This window comes from Colias eurytheme, chromosome 8, assembly GCF_061535395.1.
Source record: "Colias eurytheme isolate Ceu_HAF_F1 chromosome 8, ilColEury1 Martin Lab GWU primary, whole genome shotgun sequence".
NCBI lineage: Eukaryota > Metazoa > Arthropoda > Insecta > Lepidoptera > Pieridae > Colias > Colias eurytheme.
This window is the reverse complement of record NC_142987.1, coordinates 5732467-5755048: the sequence shown is the minus strand read 5'-3', so window position 1 is coordinate 5755048 and position 22582 is coordinate 5732467. Positions and strand designations below refer to the sequence as shown.

Here is a 22582-nt window from a genome sequence, read left to right as displayed (position 1 = left end):
CTGGTAACCCGCGCAGGAAAATATATGAACATGACAAGCGCCGATAAGCGCTTATAAGTTTCAAGCTTTCTTTCTGAATACGCCCTTAGAGTATAAATTACAGTATATAATAATATACTCTAAGGGATTGACGAGTGTCAAACGACTTTGTTTTAAACTATGTAGTGTCGTAGTGATATGCTTATAATATGTCGTATTGTGAATGAATACCTTATATAACTCAAAAGCCCTGTATCCAATAAATAACAATGACAAGACGCAACGGATATATAGTATCTGTGAACGGAACGTTTGCTTTTCAAATTTTATGAGCGTTGTTTGAACTTGGTGATCAAATTTGAGAAATAATTTGTATTTTGTGAAATTAATGCATACTTGAATTAATAAAAAGTTGTGTTATATAAAATTATTTCAATCATGAGTGGTATCGAAGATACTTGGGACGGATTAATTAATGTGAAAGATTTAGAAAACAAAGCTGTAAACTTTGAAAAAAATTTAACAACATTATCAGAACAAGTAACAAACGTTTTAGACGAATATTTGTACAAGCAAAAACCAAATATACTCGAAAATAAAACATGTAGTTCAGATGAATACTTACAGCATCTCGTTGAAAGTAACATTAATTTAAAACAAGAAATTGACTTGAAGTTATTGGATTTGACTCAAAAACAAAGTCACTATATGAATTTCAAAGAAGGTAAAGTAGTAGATTTTATAGCATTAATAATATTGACGTCTTGTATTGAATGAGCGGTTATAGCCTCTGTTGTAGACTATGATTGGATTTAACCAAAATCTATTCTCGGTTTTTTTCTTAAACCTATGTATTGTCTCACAAGATATAAATTATTTTGTACCATTTATAGAAAATATAATCTCAAAATGTATATTTCAGAGCAAAAACTGTTAACCAAAGAAATTAAAGAAACCCATGAAGCCTTTTTGATGGCAAGAAAGTATTATAAGAAGTTTTTAAATCTGTATTACACAATTGAATCCAAAGATATGGAAAAGCAAGTTATTTTCATCCAATTTTTTACTGAATCAAAAAAAGATGTTGAAAATTACTCGATTAGACTACTAAGAGAACCAAAAATAGGAAAATACCAATGTAAGTGAATTTATTTATTTAATTGATGAAAACCTATTTACTATTTAGTAAATGTGATATTGTTACAATTTGGAATATAAGTGCAGTGTTATTTTTAAACTTTTAGAATGTTTTCAAGTATAATGTCTTTTCCTTTCTACAATAAAATTGTATTATTACTTCTCATAAATATGATTAGAATTTATTTAAATACAAAAATCATGTTACATACATGGGTGATTCAGGTTGCCCAAGAGACGATATACCTCTGAGTCACAGTCTTGCCTGGTACATCTTTATATAGATGCAGAAACAATTTCACATTTTGATCTTTTTATGGATGTAATTTATGCAGAATTTTAATCTTTTGCCTTTCTTTTTACAGTACAAGGAATGACACCAAAACTAAAGATATTCAAGGATATACAATTGATACTAGACGAGAAAAATGATGTGCCTGGGATTTTGTGTTGCATAAGAGATGAATTCAAATCTATAAGAGAAAGCAAAAAACTAATAAGAATGAATGAGAGACAATAATTGTTTCCAAGCTCAAGTAACTATTTAAATTTGTTTCTTCAATGTTTAAAACCTTCTTAATGACAATAATTTACCAATTATAAATATGTAATAAGAAATGTTAATAAGTAAAGCAAATTTGCAAAAATCAAATGTTTGATTTATAAAATTTCCAATGTAAATATATAATAAAAATAAGGTAGATTAAGACTATTACAAAATAAAAAACAATGTAATAAAATAAAAATTTATTGTAAACTATAACAACCATTACATTCAGGTAATTCAGTTTTGAGGTAATTTGATATATTTTGTGTATAAAATTATACATACATACTTATAACATTATATTTTTAATGGCGAAAACAAATACTGATTAAAATCATATTTCTGGTGACTTGGTAAACATAACATCTTAATATACTCCTTTGTAAATTTTAAATAGTCATATAATTATCTTTTATATTCAAAGTAACATTGTGTTGATTAATCATTGCCTACATTACTTTAACATAAGTATATCTTAATTAAATAAACTTTTACAATTAATTAAAACTAACAAAATTGGTGTATTTGTAAATACCTTCTTCTATCCTTTAACTAAATAAATAAAAAAATACAAACTTATGAGACTCTTGAAGATTCTTGTTTCTGTTAAATCCCGGTTCAGAAAAATAGGAAAATTTTGTTCCCATATGTATGAATAAATAATTTATTTAACTATATAATGAAGATATTGCTTGATTTTTCAGTATAAATTCATGATAAAGTTTTAAATATTACATGTGTATATATGTATATTATATTAATTATACAATATAGCTCTTATTAATTCAATTTATTTCAAGGTCAAATTTGAATTAAAGGTTGAAGACAGCAAAAATATTGTGCCCATGTATATTTTTCAAATTACATTTTTTATTATTTATATAAAAAAGACGGGTTGCACTCCAGGAGTGCCGGCAGAAATGAAAACTTGATTATTAACGTTCAGCATGTTTGATATCCATCCGTCTTACGCTTTTTCGATGGTCACGTGTCCTGAGTCCTGACGCGAGTTTAAGATTTTATACCCAACGCCACTAAAGAAGTTTTCACTTCAATAATAAATTTAAAATATTATTCATTTTAATGAATATTTCTTAAATATTAAACGAAAATATTTATATGACTTAATAAATTAACGCTTACGATAAAGACGCTTACTTATTACGAGGCCGAGGGTCGTAAATCGTAAGTATTGGTTGTTAGCGATAATTAATGATGTTCACGCTTTTTTTATAAAGAATCGTTTTAAATATTTAATGTAAACCTCATTATTATAGCTATATCTTGTCCCTTATTATGTATCCTTGAATTTATTTATTATTATCTGTTTGGAATGACTTGTGTCTGTGAACTGCATTGTTTCCAAAAATAACTATCAATTTATTTTGTGTCTTGCATTTTATATAATCAGTATTAACTCTTGTAATAGTCATTAAATGCTAAAGTTATTTATGGCTAATAAATCAAGCATAGATATAACATCATTCTTGAAATAAAGTTAATTTTATAAATTATTAAACAAAACATTAATAACTTAAAAACAGTAACAGCTAGGTAGTAGGTACATGAACTTGTCAGCTAAATATAAAATAAATATAAATTGAAAACAAGCAATTTAATTTTGGTCAAATTGCCTTGTACCAATAAATGAATATTTGTTAGTTGCTCTAATATACATATTATTAATTATTATGTTCTTTAAATAAACAAAAATTTAGGTACTAAGTTACAGTTTGTTTATCACCTTTGTAATTTTTTTACTTAAGAATATTATAAATATTATATTTTTACGTATTTGATAATACTGAGAAATATTTTTAGCAGAAATCAATTAAAAAGTAATTTTATAATTACATACTATAATAAAATATAACTAAAAATATAGTAAGGCTTTCTTTGAGCTTGATCAGCAATGCTACATTATTTTAATACACTTTTTTTTCGATATATCAAGAGAGCATACTTTTTTTATTCGAGTCTTTAGAATTGCAAAAAGGAATTTAGGTAATACACAAAATCATCGTGGTTTATGATAGGAATATGTACTTAAATATATTTAGAGCGTGGAATACTGTTGTTATACATATAGTAAATGCTTTTTCATAGATAGAAAACATCCAACCGTAATTGTTTCGGCTCATATAAAAATTATAACCATACATTTATAAAAATCTAGATATTTATTATCTTCAATATTATGGTCACACATTTAGGACATTTTCAATTTACCATTGGCTTCTCCGTTGCTCTCAGTTGTTTTAGTTTCTCTGATAATTTTGGAGGAACCTGCTGATATGTCCGTGTTTTGTGCAACGTTGATATGTCTGGATTTCGATGGCAATAATAGAGCGCCTAAAGCTATAAAGTGTAGCGAATAATACAAACGCCTGAAAGAGAAAAAACAAAGATGTTTGAGAACTACAAATATCTACAAGATTTGTCGAAAATTTTCGTCAAATTCAATTCAATTCAAGAGGAAAACGAACCCTTAAAATAATTTCTGAAGAAAATTTGATAGGTAATAGTTAAGAACGAGTGTTCTTGTGTGTGAGTGGAATATAAATTGTGATGAGTCGATTTTTTAAATTTACATAATAATTTAGTGCTTACCCATAAAACGCAAGGCTTGGCGATAGATGCAGTAATACAAAAGGCACGGTGGCATATGTCATCGCAATTCGTGTCGTTAAAAACGAGAGCGAGTCATAGAATATCTTTTTCGGGCGGCTGTCCAAGACCAACGGGCGAGCAAATGTACGAACCTGTACAAAGATTTATAAAGATTACAATATGTTAACCGTGTAGAAAACTTATTATATATTGTTGAAATTGTGTGATACATGAACTTAAGAAAATATTTTTTTTTATATACCTATACCTACCTATAAAGACGCTATAATCTATTGGTACGGTTGACGCAGGGATAAACATCAAAGTTTATCGCACACAGTTTCCAAAGAAAATATACATACAAGTATCGAGTCTCCTATAAAAAAAACCAAGAAGGTGAGATAGGGTGTGAGCCGTCAACCAGCAGAGTGTGCTAACCAGCAACACAGAATTAAAAAAAAGGAAGTTTATATTCAGTAATTACTCTTATGTATAGTATACAAGTCCTACGATTAATAAGGAAGGAATTATGACACTCAGGGTTCAACAAATAATTGTTAAGTAATGCTAAGAAGACAGGAATGTCTTCTTAGCCGCGACAGTGAAGAACTGCCTGCATTCTGCAAAGGTGAGATAGCAGCTCGTACGCGACGCTGCGCAGCCACGCGTTCCTGTTTGTGTTGCAGCTCACACACACACACACAAATAATTAACAAGCTTTACCTTCTTAGCCGCGACAGTGAAGAGTCCCTCCGCAAAGAAGGTTAGGTGTTGCAGCTCACACACACACACACAATTAACAAGCTTTACCTTCTTAGCTGCGACAGTGAAGAGTCCCCCCGCAAAGGTTAGGTGTTGCAGCTCACACACACACACACACACACAATTAACAAGCTTTACCAAGAAGCTTATATCTAATACACTGGAGATTTCAGTATGAACATTAACTTGTAGAGATTGTCTAATCTAAAAATGAACGCCCCTCCACTGTGTTTACGCTCACATTCAAAGTACGTGTATAGACGCAATACACACAAATTGATCTGCCTCATTGGTCGTTCAGTCCTCCAGTCCTGTCCATGCCCGAACGACAGGACCAGTTGGCCAACTAGTGCATAAATGACGCGATGCACGACAGAACGGACGTGTCATTCCGTACATAGCGCGCTCTCCCCGCCATACAATGCTAGGCACCTGAACTGATCGCCCGATTTGTTGACAAATCAGTGCGCGAGAGAGTCAAAGTTTGCAGTAGAATCGCCGCGCGCACACATATAAAGTGGTTCAATAATTATTTGTCCTCACACATTGAAACAATTAAGTTTAGTGGAGGGGCGTTCATTTTTAGATTAGACAATCTCTAACAAGAAAATAACTACCTACCTAAATAACTGCCTAGGTGTGAAAGGGATAAAAAAACATACAGGCGTCATTCAACGTCATATTTTCTTGTTACAAGTTAAGCTTCTTGAGCTTTACCTTCTTAGCCGCGACAGTGAAGAGTCCCCCCGCAAAGAAGGTGAGGTAGTAGCCCGGGTGGAAGCCGTGCCACACGGCGGAGAGCGCGTACACGCGGGCCGTGCGCCACGCCGCGCCGCCGCGCTCGTACGCGACGCTGCGCAGCCACGCGTTCGTGTTCTTGTTCCAGCTCGCGATCGCCGTGCGGAAGTTTTGTGCGAACTGTCGGTTTTTTTTAAAGTGAAACTTTTATTACATCGTCTCAAACTTTTTGGTCTGTGTAGCACATGTCGCGTGACGGTCGAACCGTACGATAATTATCGTACAAATACGATAATTTTGTGCCTAAGTTTCACTTTTACCGTGGTTTCATAAAACCACACAACATTTTTTTGTCTTTACCAGTCATTTTACCATAATAGTCAAAAATGAAAGAGTACAATAGATTCGATTGCTCTGGCGAGTTAGTGATTGGTTGGTGTAAAGACGCTAGTTCGAATCTCACCTCGTGATCGAATATTTATAAAGCATTTGAATGCCATAAAACCAAAATATTTAAATATCAAATTCAATTTTATTTTCGTAAATTCTAAAAATAGCTTTTACTTTAAATATGTAAATTTAGAAATTAAGTATATTGAATTAAAAAAAATAGATTGCTGTAAAAAGGTTTTGTACATAAGTTATACAATTTTTTTATGATAAAACATCCATAAATTATAACAACCTTAAAAAAATCATGCTCTGTTAAATAAATTGACCATTAATAAGAATGTATGATTACTTCAAACAGGTATAAAATGGTCCAATGACTAAAACCAGTTTTAAATTATTTTTAAATTTTTATGTTGATATTATAAAAATTATCATGAAAATGTTCTTAGTTCCATAATCACATTTTATTTTGAACGAAGTGACAAAAAATATGACTAAGTATAATATTAAAATATCAAGTCTCATAATTTATGAAGAAATATTACATTATTGTTTGTGATTAATCATTATCCGTGATAACGCACATTCATCGCATACTTTCTGGGAAATAACAAACCTCGAATCCAAAAACGTCAATATTCGACATTTTGTCCCATTTGGGTGTGCCGTCGTTATCGTAACCGTTGAAACCCATGCCAGAGTTGTTGCAAATAGCTTCGGAGAGAAGCCAAGCGTGGTAGTACTTGCACCTGACCACCAGGGTCGAGAGATACGCGTACCATAGCAAATATACCGCGGACCACGTCCTTTCTTCCGAAGTTGGATCGACTAAACCTAAAAAATACGATTTATTTTTGTTTTTTTTTAATTGACATATAAGTTACCATTTTAAATTCTCGGAGAGAACAATTCAGATAATCATTCCAACCAAATTGTTGTGAATTAATTTGAGAAGTGAAAAATTTCAAAAAAAATGTTAATAGGCAAAAAACCAAAAATAAGTACCGTTAATAACGTAAATAAGTACGGTACATATGTATTTTTAAATCCTCTAGTTTGATGAACCGTAGCCGAACAGTATTGATTATCACTCATTATCAATCTAATATGAATTTTTAATTAATACGATTTGCAAACCTATGTTACTTTTAGCAAGATGGAATTCTCTTGAATTTGGCAAACCAAAAAAAATAATCCTTTCATTGTACAGACCTTCCAAAACCTTAATAGAGTATTTCTGTGCCAGAGACAAGTATAGAAGAGCAGCCGCTACGGAACCAGCCACTTTGTACATAACAGCGCGACGGGGTGAGGGTTCAGATCCACTTGTTTTATCTTTTTGCGCCTAAAAAATTAATGATTATCTTGGTACCTAGATATTAAATTTTATCAATTAGTATTTATATCAGGGACAGTACTTAAAACGTTTTTTATTTCGTTATAGTCACGTAACACATTAACGCATATTCATAAAAAGTAATAATTACCCCATCGACACGAGCGCCTTCAATAAAGCTGATATAATCAGGATAGAACACGACGGGTCCGCACATGAGCGTTTGAAAAGCTAACGTATATGCGAAATATTCGAGGGGCGAGGGTATCTTGTCAATTCTATTTTCATCTTTATTCGAACGTTCCGTAGTGTTGGAGTTTATTTCTTTCATAGACATAATGCTATCTTGCAATGAGTAAGCCAATGATGTCACCCTTTGCGTTATCACCATCAAAGGCCCTAAAACGAGAAATTTTTACAGCTTCCATAAATTTATCAAGTGAAGAAAGCTTGACAAATTGCTCTATGTTGATGAATAAAGACTGGAATAGAATATGAAACAAAACCTTGCAGATTAGGATTGGTACAATTTATTGCTGTGTTTTATAGACACGCACCCGCATAAATAAATATGTACCTATTGTGAAATAAATATTTGTACTCGTACAATTACAAACTATAATACATTAAACAGCTTGAATTTATCGTTGTTAATTCATTTTGTACTAAGGTTAAATGTAATTGAAGTCTTATTATAAAAATAATTCTCTAAAGTAAAATCAAAATAATTACAGATGATAAGTAAGTAGGTATAAAAGTTACATACCTGTTATGTCAAGTGAGTAGTCGGCGGTGTGATAAATTTGACGATGTAGGTGTATACACGATAGGTACAACATGGAAGCAGCTAATACAACGCTGTAAAAAATATAATTAATTATGAGGAATATATTACCTATATTATAATATTGAAATTTAATTATAAATGATGTAAGATGAGCAAGAGCTCATAATACTTTAATAAAATAAATTGCTTAAATTTACCTCACAAAGATATTCTTTGGTATTAAAAAGACTGTTGATTGATTTACAGTTCAATTAGTTTTCGATCAGATTTTAAGCCCCCGGGGTCAATTTCAATTCAGACTAGCCAACTGCGCAGTTGCGCATTAGCTATGTAATAGTGTTTTTTTTTCTATTCCATAACTTTCATATCCTGATGGGATGAAAGACGGACGTTACCGAGAAGAGATCTAACTCAAAAATTAAAGTATTAAATTCCTATTTCTTGATGGTGCATTTACACAATCGCTCAAATAGAGAAGCGAATAACGAACCCGCGTGAGTATTCACTGCGCTATACGCGTTGAGATTCGCATATTCGTGTTAGGTAGTTAACTGCCGATATTCAGACGTACCTAATCAAAGAGAATAGGAATGTGTGAACAGTGGTTCGCGACGACACCTTTATACGAATGTTTCGTTAAATGACGAGGCGTTTTGAGAACACGAATGTATAAATGCACTATTAGCACAGCTATTAGGTACTTATTATATTAGGTAATCATGGGCGCGAAAATAGAGGTTTTACGTCTAAGATCTTTTATATAGTAGGTAGTATAAGACTGACCTGTTGGCTAATGGCTTGGTTGGTGACTCTGCCTTCCAAGCCAGAGGTCGTGGGTTTGATTCCCAGGCACGGCAAATATTTGTGTGATGAACATATTTATTTTCTCTGTGTATGGGTGTTAATCTATATATATAATATATCAAACTCAAAGGTGACTTATATAGTGATCTATCAACGCACAGCCCAAACCACTGGACATATCGGGCTGAAATTTGGCATGCAGGTAGATGTTAGGACGTAGGCATTCGCTAAGAAAGGATTTCCCGAAATTCTTGCGGGAACGGGGAAAAACGGGGATGCACGTACAAAGTCGTGGGCGGAAGCTAGTTATCTATATAAGTATTTATTTCAAATTATAAATGTATGTTTATCAGCCGTCTGATTTCCATAACACAAGCGAAAATTTAGTATGGGATCAAATCGTGCCGTGTGTGAAAATTGTCCTGGAATATTTATTATTATATTATACCAATCACAATTCTTGTTTGTCATTATAGTTATGATGGAAATTGAAAAGGGCATAATAGAATCTTCACACTATTTTGTTTATGAATAATAATTAACTAGATTTACTGATTTAATGTAAAAAATGTGTTTTGCAATTTAAATTGAGTAGCAAAACAGTTGGCATTATCATTAAATTAAAAACCAAAAATGATGTGAATTCATTAGACAAAGCTAACAATTTTTATTATATTTAAAATGAATTTTTATATGTACTAATATTTCAAATATATTATATTATATTTGAAATATTAGTACTTAAGTATATCAAACAATTATTATCCAAGTAAAGTTAAAGATTTTTTTTTAGTAGTATTCATAATATCTCAAAATTTTCATTACATTATTGAAAACACTTACTTTCCCATTAAATGTTGTGGAACAGTTTTGAGCAATACATATGTTAACATTGGAAGAACAGACAAATGTATGGCTTGCCTGGAAATAAAAAATGTGTTTAGTATGTCCATTATGTCATTTGAGTTACAAAGACAAAGTTAGGTACACAATATTACTCTATGTACTGTAATTTACATATTTAAAATTGTTGTGGGTTTGAAACATGATTCAATTAATAATATAAGAATTCATCATTAATACTATAGTGTTAAATATGGGATACATTACATATAGATTATACACCAAATGTATGAAAGGTGAATAATTTAGTTATTAGCCAGCATCTAAAATGTGTTTTAAAATTATACAAACATGAATCTACATAATTCGCCTGCAACAAATGAAATAATAGAAGCATAAAATAATGAAGCATAACTTACTTTCCAAAGCAGAAATATCCCATAAGCAAACCTATAAAAAGGCACACCATATGACGGAATTCTGGTGAAGCAAGTCTCAATGGTTTCCGAAATAGTCTTGCCAGGCATAGTGCAGCTATTTGTGATATCAAAAAATTAACCTAGCAAAAGGAAAATAGATGAATAAACAAAAATACAGTGCTAAGGTGAAAAGTATTGAACTAAAAGAAAATAATTTGTTTGTTTTCACAGAATTCTCTAAACTAGTACTTAAAAATATGGCAAAAGTTACAATATATTTAAAATGAAGTATTATAACATTATTGTTACGATGCTGTATTGTGTGTAATTATATATTCAGTTAAATATTTCCTCTAAAGCAATAGCTTTAATAAAATTAATGGAATAGATGATGATAATTAATTCAATTTAACATGCATATAATATCTTATTACTTAATTGCCATGCCTAATGTTTTTATTTACATCAGTCATATATAACAAAATAAAAATCACACACTAGCAGTATGAATTGAAATGATGTCTTTGATTTATATAACTGCTATAAATGAACTGATACTTACTAGATCAATTGGAAGACCTATTCTATTGGATAAGAATGAAAATATTTTACTGCCGTCGTAAGAGTCATAGTAAGAGGAAGACATCGTTATAATTTTAACAGCAGCACATATACATATATTTAAAGTATGTTATAATGCGCCTCCAATTTATGATCTTTCAAAAATGAAGATAATATATAGTCACCAGGCACCAGTTGCACTTTCACCGCGCTTTATTGATACACAGTAATATATGCTTAACCAGTATAACAAGTTTTATACTCTAAAACTATAGCTTTATTCGTATCGGCATTAAACCGCTTCTTATATTCGTCGAAGTTACGTATGTTACGGCTACGCACACTGAACAGCACTCAATCAAATGATTGTTATTTGATCATTGATGAGGTTTATTGTCGCAAACTGTGTCAATTGTTAAGTCAAAAATAAATAACAACTTCGACATGGACACTGTATATTATGATGACAGTGACATATCACTTTATGCCACTGTCATAATAAGTGACTTTGACATTTTCTGTTTTTTAGAATGTACCTCACAGATGTACTAGATCTGTGATGTACCTGTACCTCTGACCTGTACAATATGCTAGGGATCTATCAATCTAATGCTCTGTGGGCACACTGTGGGAATCTAAGGCTAGGAATATGTAGGTAACATAATATGTTTTATTTATTTCACCTCTTAATTATTATAAGGTGCCTTAGCTATTTTTAGGTATAAATATTTAATTTAAATACGTGTGGGTAACTTAAAAAATAAGTTCTTAAAATTACACTAGGCAACCGTGTGTATGATGGCTCATGAACTTGCTGGGGCCGCATTATGACCTGTTATTTCCAGACAGTTTACGGCATGAATTGAACTGACTGGCAAATTCATATTATTAATTATATACACAATATTATACAGATACATACTGTCAACTGTATTATTAACGCAATAACAAGCCATGGTTATAGGTACACTATACAGTAATTATACATAATGCGTTATGCGGCCCCTGCCGGTAGTGAGTGGTAATCGATCCAATGATCTTCTACACTCAAAGCCAACGGTCATTATTTTACACGCGATGTATAGCAAGATTTAAAATGTAAGGGTCTATTACCAATGTTGAAAGTTGATTTAATGATTAAAGTAAGAATGTAAATGAAAATATATTTCCCAGTATATTATTAAAATCTTCCAATATCAATCATGCAAAATTTTGTACAGGCAACTATATTTCTATATAAATTACATAAATAATATAAGAATAAATACAACTTGTCTTAATCATATATTTAAATAAAAAAATATCATTCAATTAATCTTAGTAATGCTTGTTTTAACTTAGAGGAGGTCAAATCTAGGGGAGTCTTTTCTTCCTTATTTTTTAAATCTATTTGAGCACCAGCTTTCACCAGCATAGTTGCCACACCTTCTCTTTCTTCTTCACATGCCAAATGCCTGTAAAAAATATCAAGGTTTTATGTAAGATAAGTGAGGGAGTAAATGCAAAAAAAATATACCTCCATAGTCTATACTTACAGTGGTGTATTGCCAGTAGAGTCACATAAATTCACCTTAATATGGGGAGAATTCAATAAAATTTCAACTATATCTGTTTTTCCTTGAGCTGCAGCTCTATGTAGTGGAGTTGCACCTAACACATCAATGCTATTGACATTAGCATCTGCTTCAATAAGAAATTTGATAACCTGTGAATATGAATTTAAATATATGTTATAAACTTAAAAGATATTATTGATGAACTTAAAAATAAACAATCCCACAGACAAACTGCATGTGCAGTTTTGTGGGACTTACTTAAGTTATTGTAATAATTTGTAAGAATAATTTCAATAAATAATAAATCTTAACAATCATTTATAATTTCCATATATATTAATTCTACTGTTACCTCTTTATGGCCTTTTGAAGAAGCATAATGTAAAGCTGTTTGATTACGATTTGTTTTGTGGTTAACATTTGCTCCTTTTCCTACTAGTAACCTGACTACTTCAAATCTACCAGCTGAAGCAGCCAATATTAAGGGAGTTGTGTTGGTGTCATCTTGTGGTTCAACGGGAGAACCGCATTGCAGCAAATAATCTACAAGATTTTCATTCCCTCCAAGAGCAGCCCAATGAATAAGAAGGCGACTATTCTGTAATCAAACATGAAGAAACATCTATAGAATCTTTGCATACATACAATTGAAACACACCGTGCTGGTCAAGAAAACTTACAGAATCCGGTGTCCTTATTAAGGATGCATCTGCATCTAGTTGTACTTTTACTTGATTGAAGTCCCCTTTGTAAGCTTTTTCATAAACTGATCCAATCGACATTTTAAAATAGTTCGTCTACTTTATATTTATGAGATATTTTAATTTAAGTTTCCTTTTCTGCACTTTTCTGTGTACTAAAATAATCGCTATACCTATTTCAAATTCACCTCGTAATGTATTTTTGAGACAAATATCTTGTCACTGTCAGGTGGACAGATTGGTAATATTTCGTTCAACAATGACAAATGCAGATAACAAAATATAGTATACTAGCTTTCCAGCCGCGGCTTCGCCCACGTTTTCAAAAAAAAACCCGCCCAGTTCTCGTTCCCGTGGGATTTCTGGATAAAACCTATCCTATGTGTTTATCCAAGTTACCCTCTATATGTCAGTTGTATTTGTGTGAAAGAGCAAATGATTATTAATTAGAAATTAGAAGCGGATCAATGCGGACAAAACTGCGGATTACAGCTAAATGCTTTATAAATACTTTTTAAATTTTTCGTTCATCTGCATCGGTACTAACCAAAGACCGTGTTTCCACCTGCAAGTAAACTCGCGGAAGTCTTGCATGAGCTTGCAATATCGTTTACATATCCTGCAATTTATTTATTGCTGCATTAAATGCTAAGATTAAATGTCATGCGAGAAGCTCACGAATTGCAACTTATCGCGGAGGTGTTTACACTCCAGTTCTTGCGAGTGTAGGGAATTGTTGTGAAATAATGTCGTCAAGATGCGCACGTGTAGCAGCTACATAAGCCGTGCTTCCGTTTGTACTAGTATTCTACTAACTTAGATGAAAGTTTCCATCTATGATGAATATTCCATAATCTATACATTGAGTTACATACGTACTACGTACTAGAGAGGGCATCGCTACTACTCTATTTTTAACACGAGTTAGAGTCAATCGTCTCAAACTCAATATTTTTTGTTACATTGATTGGTTTTAATTTATAAGTAATCAAGGGCAGAATATCTACAAAGTGTATGACTCCTAGCCGGCCCGCGCCCGCGCCGCCGCGCTGGTCGCACAGATTTTGTTCGTGGTGCCCTCTCTAGTAATAATACCTCAATGAATCTATACTACAAAACTGTCAAGTGTCAACTGTCAAATTTATTTCCAATTTCATCAAAAACATCAAAAATTATTGTTTTGTGATTGTTTTCAAAATTATTGTGAATTTATGTGATCAAAGTGGAGCAAATTCAAATATAAAACTTAAGTTTTTATAAGTACAAATCGAATTATAATTACAATGTTATTGATATTTAAATTTTTATAATTATTATGTTCGATAAAAATTCTACATAAGTAAATTAATGCAATATGAATAATTCAATTAAATATTTGTATATTCCATAAACAAATTAAAGTATTGGAAAATAACTTTATAACAATGAAAACATTAGTAAATTTACCTGATGTTATATTTAATTATTATTTTATAATTGGCGGATTTTTTATAACTTACTTGATATATCGAACGTTTTATTCACTAGTTGGAACGGATAATTTTATGCAAACAAAATATAGAGTTCGTGGACATACTTGGAGAAGTATCCAATGCAATAAATCCATTCCATATAATATTCATGTATGTAATTATTTTTTTTCCAAATGTTTTTTATTGGGTTGTGTTGAATTTGATTCTAATTTAGTTTTATTTCTTTTTAGTGCATAATATGTGGTAAGCTTATGTTGCCCCTAGATGGGCTATTTTGTGAATGTTGTGGAGTGAGTGCATGCAAATACTGCTACAGAACAGTTGATAGGAAAATCAGATGTAAAGAAATCACATGGCGTGAGGATAAACCATTTCCCCATCTTTGGGTAAATGGTAAGCATATTACACTGTTTTTTTAACATGATAATAAAATGTCTACTCTCCTTTATATTTAATCTAAAATAATTATTTCTAGTGGGATCACATGCAGATTCAGATCAAAATGAAGATTCGGAAAATGTTAAAAATTTCTTTTGTTGCTGGTGTCATAGAACAGTGTTAAGTGGTGAATTAAGTTTGCACAAAAATGAGGTATTTTACTTAAAATAATGTATATACTTTTCTTAAACTTTGCCTTTGCCTTTCATACTCTTTATCCTCGTGTTCAGTACATAGATTTAATTATATGAGTATAACCTTTTTTATTTTATAGTAAAAATGTACAATTACCATTTCTATGATTTGTTATTTGACAGTTGCCAAATGAGGAAATGCTGAAATACCAACAGAGCAGAAAAATTCATACATTTCTAAAAAAATATTATTCAGTATTAAGTGTACAAGTTCTATACATGTTCATTTGTACCATTTTTGTACCCATTTCTTCTTTTTTTAATAAATTTCATAAATTATTTCTTTTTCAGCCATGTGATTTTCAAAAGTATAAAAATATAATAATACCTCCTCCATGTGTAAAGGTAGAAAGGAATAAGATCTTGGGCATAAATCCAGTTGATGATGCTGATTGGGAGCCTTTGATAATCTTTGGTGAGATTATTATTTAATAGTACATATTATAAAATATACATCACACATGTTTTGTGACATTTTTTTAATTTGATAAATTCTGTAATTGATAGATAAATACTATGTTCTGTTATTGGGTAAAAAACTTTGAATGAGGCGATGTTGAGAATGGATGTTGTATAAGAAAACATTTATGTAGATTGGATTGCTAGTATTATATAGTTACTAGCAGTCCGCCCCGGTTTCGCCCGTGGTACATATTTACGTTTTCTCTACGTAAGAACCATCCTCGTACTTCAAGGAATATAATAAAAAAAGAATTAACGTAATCAGTTCAGCCGTTCTCAAGTTATGCGCTTACCAACACATTTTGGGATTCATTTTTATATTATAGATATACCTACTTTTATTTTTATTATATGTATACTTTAAATTGTTTATCCTTATTGTTACAGCAAATAGAAAATCTGGAAGCAATAGAAGTGATGAAGTTCTCTCTATTTTTCGTGGTCTTCTAAATCCTTTACAGGTACTTATCATGATCATATTACTGTGTGAAAAAATCATATTTTTTCTAATAAGACACATCTTTTATCTGAAACTGCTACATTACATGATACTCTTGCTCATATACATTTTATACATTGGTAAACAATCTAGTATCAGGTGACAGAAAATAGATTATATCAAGTAATGCTGTTATCAACAGAATAATCTCATATTACATGTTATGGAAGTCCCTCAAATGCTCAATACCAATAAATTCAGAAAGTTAATTCCCTTTATATGTATGTCAGAATTAGCGACCTTCGCTGCTGCGATAATTCGACTAAATCACAACTAAATACAGTCATTCCATAGATCTAGTTACGTTTCGTTATATTTTTCTTAACCGCATTCGGCATTAGGTAACAGTTCATAACCGATAGGCGTCAGTCTCTATAAGAAATAGATACTTTTGCTTCTATTGCGTAAAATATACGAAAAATCGAAATCATTCAGTAATTGAAATTGTATCGATACATTTACGTAGATGCAAATCTTGTAATTTATTTGTATAACAGAAACAAAAATGCTACGAATAGATACCGCCTTCAAAGTAGTAGTATAATAAATATTCAGTAGGTACTTTGTTTTGTTCCAAATCATTAACCTACATTTTAAACATTTCTATATAATTTAAATGCATTGTTTGGAAATTAATCGCATAATTTCTTAGGTTCGGCCTAAACGAGCAACCAACCCAGCGACCGGTGGCCAGCTACAGCCGCTTGACACATTTCAATATCTTTATATAAAATACGGAAGTTATTTAACGACTAATTACCACAAAATATTACTCTTGTACTTATGTATTAAATTTATCATCGACTTGTTCACAATACAAAAAAAGACTCCCGGCACTCCGGGAGTGCCGGCAGAAGTGAAAACTTGATTATTACATATTTATTAATGTTGAGCATGTTTGATATTTTGGAATGGTATCCGTCTTACGTTTTTTCGATCAGGTCACGTGTCCTGACCCGAGTTTAAGATTTTATACCCATTACAGAAAAAGTGCTCAACATCGCTAAAGAAGTTTTCACTTCAAAAAATGTGTTTACAAATGAAATATTACGTATTATTCCCTACAGGTTGTGGACATAAGTCGATGTGCGCCAGAGAGCGTAGTGCGATGGCTGCCGCCCCGTTGCCGCGTGTTGGTAGCGGGTGGGGATGGCACCGTTGCCTGGGTGCTGAATGCTCTACACGCCGCGCCGCATATTAAAGTATGCTATTTATTGCTTTTAAAGTTTAGGTTTATTTGAAATCAAATTCTATTCAGAACATGTTACGGTATATATTCCACTAGTCTCAAAATAGACAGAGCATGACACTTAAGCAATAAGACTTATAAACTCTTTAGTTTTAGCAGGTTTAAGGGTTAACCAAATGCTACTTTTATTAGCTACCTACTGATTTGTTATATTTATTAAAACAAAAAATAAAATCTTTCTTTTAGTTTTACAATAATTGTATCAATTATCCTTTCAGGCACTGGTTGGTATCTTGCCTATGGGTACAGGCAATGATCTATCACGGGCACTGGGCTGGGGACCCACTTGTGCCTCAGTTCTAGACGCACATTCCATTATAGATAACATGGTGCGAGCTGTTGAACAACCACTGGATAGGTAAGCAAAAGTAATTAAAATACGAAGCTGTCTTCTTCAGTCGTGAAAATACTATTAATAAATAAGGCAGATGCAACACTAAGATTTTTCTGAATTCCTTATCATAAGATGGAACAAAAAATAGCAGTTGTAATATCTATACTAGTTATCTATATATTTTTTTACAAATAAATTAAATTTATAAACGGAAAATATAAGCGGAAAATAAATTAAATAGCAGTAGTAAACACATCCTACTTAACTTTTTCTTTATGAAATAAATAATACTTAAGAAAAAGTTATCTTAAAAAAATGCATATTTCCTAGGTGGAAAGTGACGATAACGCCCAAAAAGCGTCGCTTGGGCCGGTTGCGTGGCGAGCGCGTGCTGTACGCATACAACTACGCGAGCATAGGTGTGGACGCGCAGGTGGCGCTCGACTTCCACCGCGCGAGGTCGCAGTTCTTGTATCGGTATGCGAGCCGCACGCTCAATTATGTAAGTGTATTTATTGTAAATTTGTATTAATAATGATAAAAATATATAGATAGATAGTACACAGAATGGCATTTTGTCGCTAAAGAAAAGTAGAAGTTTTCTGTCATGGCTATTATTTAATATTTTTACTTTATATAGGGATAAGAGATAAGAATAGGGCAACTGCCAGTCTTATCTGTATTTCAAGTAACAAATATTCTACTCACGGAGCGGTTCACTCAGGTCACTGTTATATAGGGATAAGAGATAAGAATAGGGCAACTGCCAGTCTTATCTGTATTTCAAGTAACAAATATTCTACTCACGGAGCGGTTCACTCAGATCACTGTTATATGTATAGGGATAAGAGATAAGAATAGGGCAACTGCCAGTCTTATCTGTATTTCAAGTAACAAATATTCTACTCACGGAGCGGTTCACTCAGGTCACTGTTATATAGGGATAAGAGATAAGAATAGGGCAACTGCCAGTCTTATCTGTATTTCAAGTAACAAATATTCTACTCACGGAGCGGTTCACTCAGGTCACTGTTATATAGGGATAAGAGATAAGAATAGGGCAACTGCCAGTCTTATCTGTATTTCAAGTAACAAATATTCTACTCACGGAGCGGTTCACTCAGGTCACTGTTATATGTATAGGGATAAGAGATAAGAATAGGGCAACTGCCAGTCTTATCTGTATTTCAAGTAACAAATATTCTACTCACGGAGCGGTTCACTCAGGTCACTGTTATATAGGGATAAGAGATAAGAATAGGGCAACTGCCAGTCTTATCTGTATTTCAAGTAACAAATATTCTACTCACGGAGCGGTTCACTCAGGTCACTGTTATATAGGGATAAGAGATAAGAATAGGGCAACTGCCAGTCTTATCTGTATTTCAAGTAACAAATATTCTACTCACGGAGCGGTTCACTCAGGTCACTGTTATATGTATAGGGATAAGAGATAAGAATAGGGCAACTGCCAGTCTTATCTGTATTTCAAGTAACAAATATTCTACTCACGGAGCGGTTCACTCAGGTCACTGTTATATAGGGATAAGAGATAAGAATAGGGCAACTGCCAGTCTTATCTGTATTTCAAGTAACAAATATTCTACTCACGGAGCGGTTCACTCAGGTCACTGTTATATAGGGATAAGAGATAAGAATAGGGCAACTGCCAGTCTTATCTGTATTTCAAGTAACAAATATTCTACTCACGGAGCGGTTCACTCAGGTCACTGTTATATGTATAGGGATAAGAGATAAGAATAGGGCAACTGCCAGTCTTATCTGTATTTCAAGTAACAAATATTCTACTCACGGAGCGGTTCACTCAGGTCACTGTTATATAGGGATAAGAGATAAGAATAGGGCAACTGCCAGTCTTATCTGTATTTCAAGTAACAAATATTCTACTCACGGAGCGGTTCACTCAGGTCACTGTTATATAGGGATAAGTGATAAGAATAGGGCAACTGCCAGTCTTATCTGTATTTCAAGTAACAAATATTCTACTCACGGAGCGGTTCACTCAGGTCACTGTACAAGCGTGTTGGTTATATGTATAGTGTTTACACGATACATTTATTTCACTGAGTGTGCGCATTATTAGTGTTCATTGAGGTGGCTACGCCTACACGCATTTCATAATATTTGGTCATGCTTATGGGTGGAAGCGCGAGCACAAAATCTGAACACTTTGACGATACATTTCGTGCTCGCGATTCAGTTCACTGCGCGTAGTTATTAACTACGCAAACTTATAGTTTTGTCACACCCCGGACAATCCATACAAAATTATCGTTTTGACAGTCACACTGTAGAGACTGAAAATGTGTGTGTTAACGCTTTATGGTTGGCACATTTATGACTAGCGTAAAAAAAAATCGCGTTTTTCTGGTGTAATACATCTGTAAACAGCACAATATCTAACCATTTTCTACGAAAAATGATAATCACAAATCCAAAATAATAAAATTACTGTAAGTCAATTTGATTAATGTTGTCAATATTCGTTGCGTATCGTCCTTGCAGAAAAATGCGGACCATTTATAGTATGATCGTGCGGGATGAGGTAAGTGTTTAATTTTGGCGGGAGGCGGAGAGTGTCCGTTCTGTAGCGTTTAGCTATGTATTCTGTGGTTTTGTACTACACATCTCATAGTTCTCTGGGTGTGTAGATGGCGTACGCGTTACTGGGCGTGGGTCGGGCGCTGGACACGGGCGGGTGCGGCGGGCTGGAGCGGCGCGTGCGCGTGTGGGCGGCGCCCGGCCCGCCGCTCGCCCTGCCGCCCGTGCAGGCGCTCGTCGCGCTCAACATACCCAGCTGGGGCGCCGGCGTCGATCTGTGGAGTATGTGCTTTTTATGTTTTTGAAGTGAAAACTTCTTTAGCGGCGTTGAGCACTTTTTCTGTAATGGGTATAAAATCGTAAACTCGCGTCAGGACACGTGACCTGATCGAAAAAGCGTAAGACGGCTGACGGATACGATTCCAAAATATCAAACATGCTCAACGTTAATAATCAAGTTTTCACTTCTGCCGGCACTCCCGGAGTGCAACTCGTTCTTTTTTTTGACGTGACAACGTCTTATAATTCGATAGCACCGGCTGCACGCACGAAAAAAAAAAGACTTATGCGGCGATACCTCGCTCTGAGGCGTTCCATGTAAGGCTTGAAGTGCAAGCGAGAGCGCGGAACGTGCGACAAAGAAGCACAATCGGACGTTGTCACGTTCAACTATCGTCAGTAAACCGACTTTACAGACAACCAATTTTTTATATATATTCGTCTAAATTTGAAACAACTTAAGGATGAAAGATATTAATTACTGATGAAAAATGTTAATTAGGTCTGGGCAGCGAAGAAGTACCTGAGCAGAGTATGAGCGATGGCAAACTGGAGGTAAATATTATATGTATTTCTTTTGACACATAGGTATTATGTATTTCAAATACAGCAGACAATGTTAATGCATTTTTTGTATTTCTAGGTGGTAGGAATATCGTCATCAATCCACATAGCCAGACTCCAGGTTGGCTTAGCAGAACCGTTCCGATTTACGCAGGCATCCACTGTTAAGGTAATAATATCTTATTTTCTGACAGTAGATAAAAATAATAGCTTCCTATAATTGAATTTATGACAGTTTTTCCTATTACGAATATGATATTTTTTCATTTTATCAATTGATCAAAATATATTGTAATATAATTTTTTTTATTAGATTGAAATGGAGGGTTCGTGCGCCATGCAAGTAGATGGGGAGCCATGGATGCAAGGCCCGGCCACGATATTCATAGAACCTGCTGGCCGTAGCCATATGCTTTCTCCTACCACCGTGTTAAATGAATAATTCATTCCAATTTGTTACACTAATAATAATTATATAAATCTTGACTGTATGGAAAAGAGTGCAAAGATTTTGGTGCCAAATGTTGGTCACTATTTACACTATAATTTTGATAAGCCCTGTGATTGAGAGCCATCTCAAGATAAATTCAGTACTCTATATTTATACTTTTATAGATTACTGATACAAGCCAAAGAAATTTTGACGGTTAAAAAGACATGAAAACATTTCCCCTCCTGACGCAGTCGGGTTAAAGTAATGAAACAAATGTAAATGCGACGGTATCCATATCGATAGACTACCTCATTCAAAATATTTTACGGTTTTTCATTTTCCATGTTTGGCCCTTTTACATGATTACCTGTTACCATGTATACGTGGCCGCATGGGTATTACGTTTCACCAAACCTCATACAAGTCAGTAGATGTTTTACCATGCATCACGAGACTTACTTCCTCAAAGAATATGTGGAATCTACAAGAAAATTTGAATTAAACTGATAAAATTAGAAAATCTCACCTGAGAACAATAAAGTACTCTCAAAGGAATCGATGGTCCTAAAAGCTGTGTGGGTCCTTAAATTTATGGTCGTATTTTGAATCTTTTAAATTAAGTCGACTTTTTCTCGTAAAATTGTGATATCTCTAATTTTGTGGTGGTATGACGGTTCTTCTTTACACATAGTACATAACATTTGTTTATTTTGTAATGCAAGTATGTTCATATTTATTGTTATGGTCCAATGAAAGTTATGGTAATTAATTATTGATTATGTATTTAAAAAAGTAAACTCAAGATGAGCAAGAATTGAACAATTGATATTTACCATTAAATAAAGAAGCAGTATTTAAAATAGCTATACATAGTTTGTTAAAATGTTATCAAGGGAACGGTGAACATTTTGGATCAGTATTTT

General features: G+C 33.0%; 4 protein-coding genes across 7 annotated transcripts; 2 read left to right on the top strand and 2 right to left on the bottom strand.

Moving 5' to 3' along the window:
• The first annotated feature begins 238 nt into the window (after nucleotides 1-238).
• LOC149906520 (uncharacterized) lies at nucleotides 239-2065 on the top strand. The gene is made up of 3 exons (XM_090104637.1): nucleotides 239-703; nucleotides 902-1117; nucleotides 1482-2065. The coding sequence occupies exons 1-3, from the start codon at nucleotides 418-420 to the stop codon at nucleotides 1634-1636; spliced, it is 657 nt and encodes a 218-aa protein (XP_089960763.1). The 5' UTR covers nucleotides 239-417; the 3' UTR covers nucleotides 1637-2065.
• oys (lysophospholipid acyltransferase 6) lies at nucleotides 1849-11353 on the bottom strand. 2 transcript variants are annotated; one of them, XM_090104635.1, is made up of 10 exons: nucleotides 10918-11353; nucleotides 10356-10495; nucleotides 9937-10014; nucleotides 8269-8360; nucleotides 7654-7901; nucleotides 7379-7511; nucleotides 6783-7000; nucleotides 5753-5953; nucleotides 4274-4425; nucleotides 1849-4050 (listed from the first exon to the last, which is right to left on the bottom strand). In XM_090104635.1, the coding sequence occupies exons 1-10, from the start codon at nucleotides 10999-11001 to the stop codon at nucleotides 3873-3875; spliced, it is 1524 nt and encodes a 507-aa protein (XP_089960761.1). In that variant the 5' UTR covers nucleotides 11002-11353; the 3' UTR covers nucleotides 1849-3872. The 2 variants fall into 2 exon arrangements, with proteins under 2 accessions (XP_089960761.1, XP_089960762.1); XM_090104636.1 differs by lacking the exon at nucleotides 10356-10495.
• An 834-nt stretch (nucleotides 11354-12187) lies between these two features.
• On the bottom strand, nucleotides 12188-13389 carry LOC149906518 (uncharacterized). The gene is made up of 4 exons (XM_090104671.1): nucleotides 13153-13389; nucleotides 12825-13070; nucleotides 12452-12621; nucleotides 12188-12370 (listed from the first exon to the last, which is right to left on the bottom strand). The coding sequence occupies exons 1-4, from the start codon at nucleotides 13252-13254 to the stop codon at nucleotides 12220-12222; spliced, it is 669 nt and encodes a 222-aa protein (XP_089960797.1). The 5' UTR covers nucleotides 13255-13389; the 3' UTR covers nucleotides 12188-12219.
• Nucleotides 13390-14300: 911 nt separating this feature from the next.
• On the top strand, nucleotides 14301-21726 carry Dgkepsilon (diacylglycerol kinase epsilon). Of its 3 annotated transcripts, none has more exons than XM_090104717.1 (13): nucleotides 14301-14433; nucleotides 14701-14795; nucleotides 14876-15038; nucleotides 15121-15236; nucleotides 15569-15692; nucleotides 16127-16200; nucleotides 17306-17440; nucleotides 17706-17845; nucleotides 18152-18323; nucleotides 20494-20665; nucleotides 21165-21217; nucleotides 21306-21395; nucleotides 21540-21726. In XM_090104717.1, exons 2-13 carry the CDS (start codon nucleotides 14718-14720, stop codon nucleotides 21666-21668), a joined length of 1446 nt encoding a protein of 481 aa, XP_089960843.1. In that variant the 5' UTR covers nucleotides 14301-14433; nucleotides 14701-14717; the 3' UTR covers nucleotides 21669-21726. The 3 variants fall into 3 exon arrangements, with proteins under 3 accessions (XP_089960843.1, XP_089960844.1, XP_089960842.1); XM_090104718.1 differs by having other exon boundaries at nucleotides 14354-14433; nucleotides 14735-14795; XM_090104716.1 differs by lacking the exon at nucleotides 14301-14433 and having other exon boundaries at nucleotides 14490-14795.
• The last annotated feature ends 856 nt before the right edge of the window (nucleotides 21727-22582 follow it).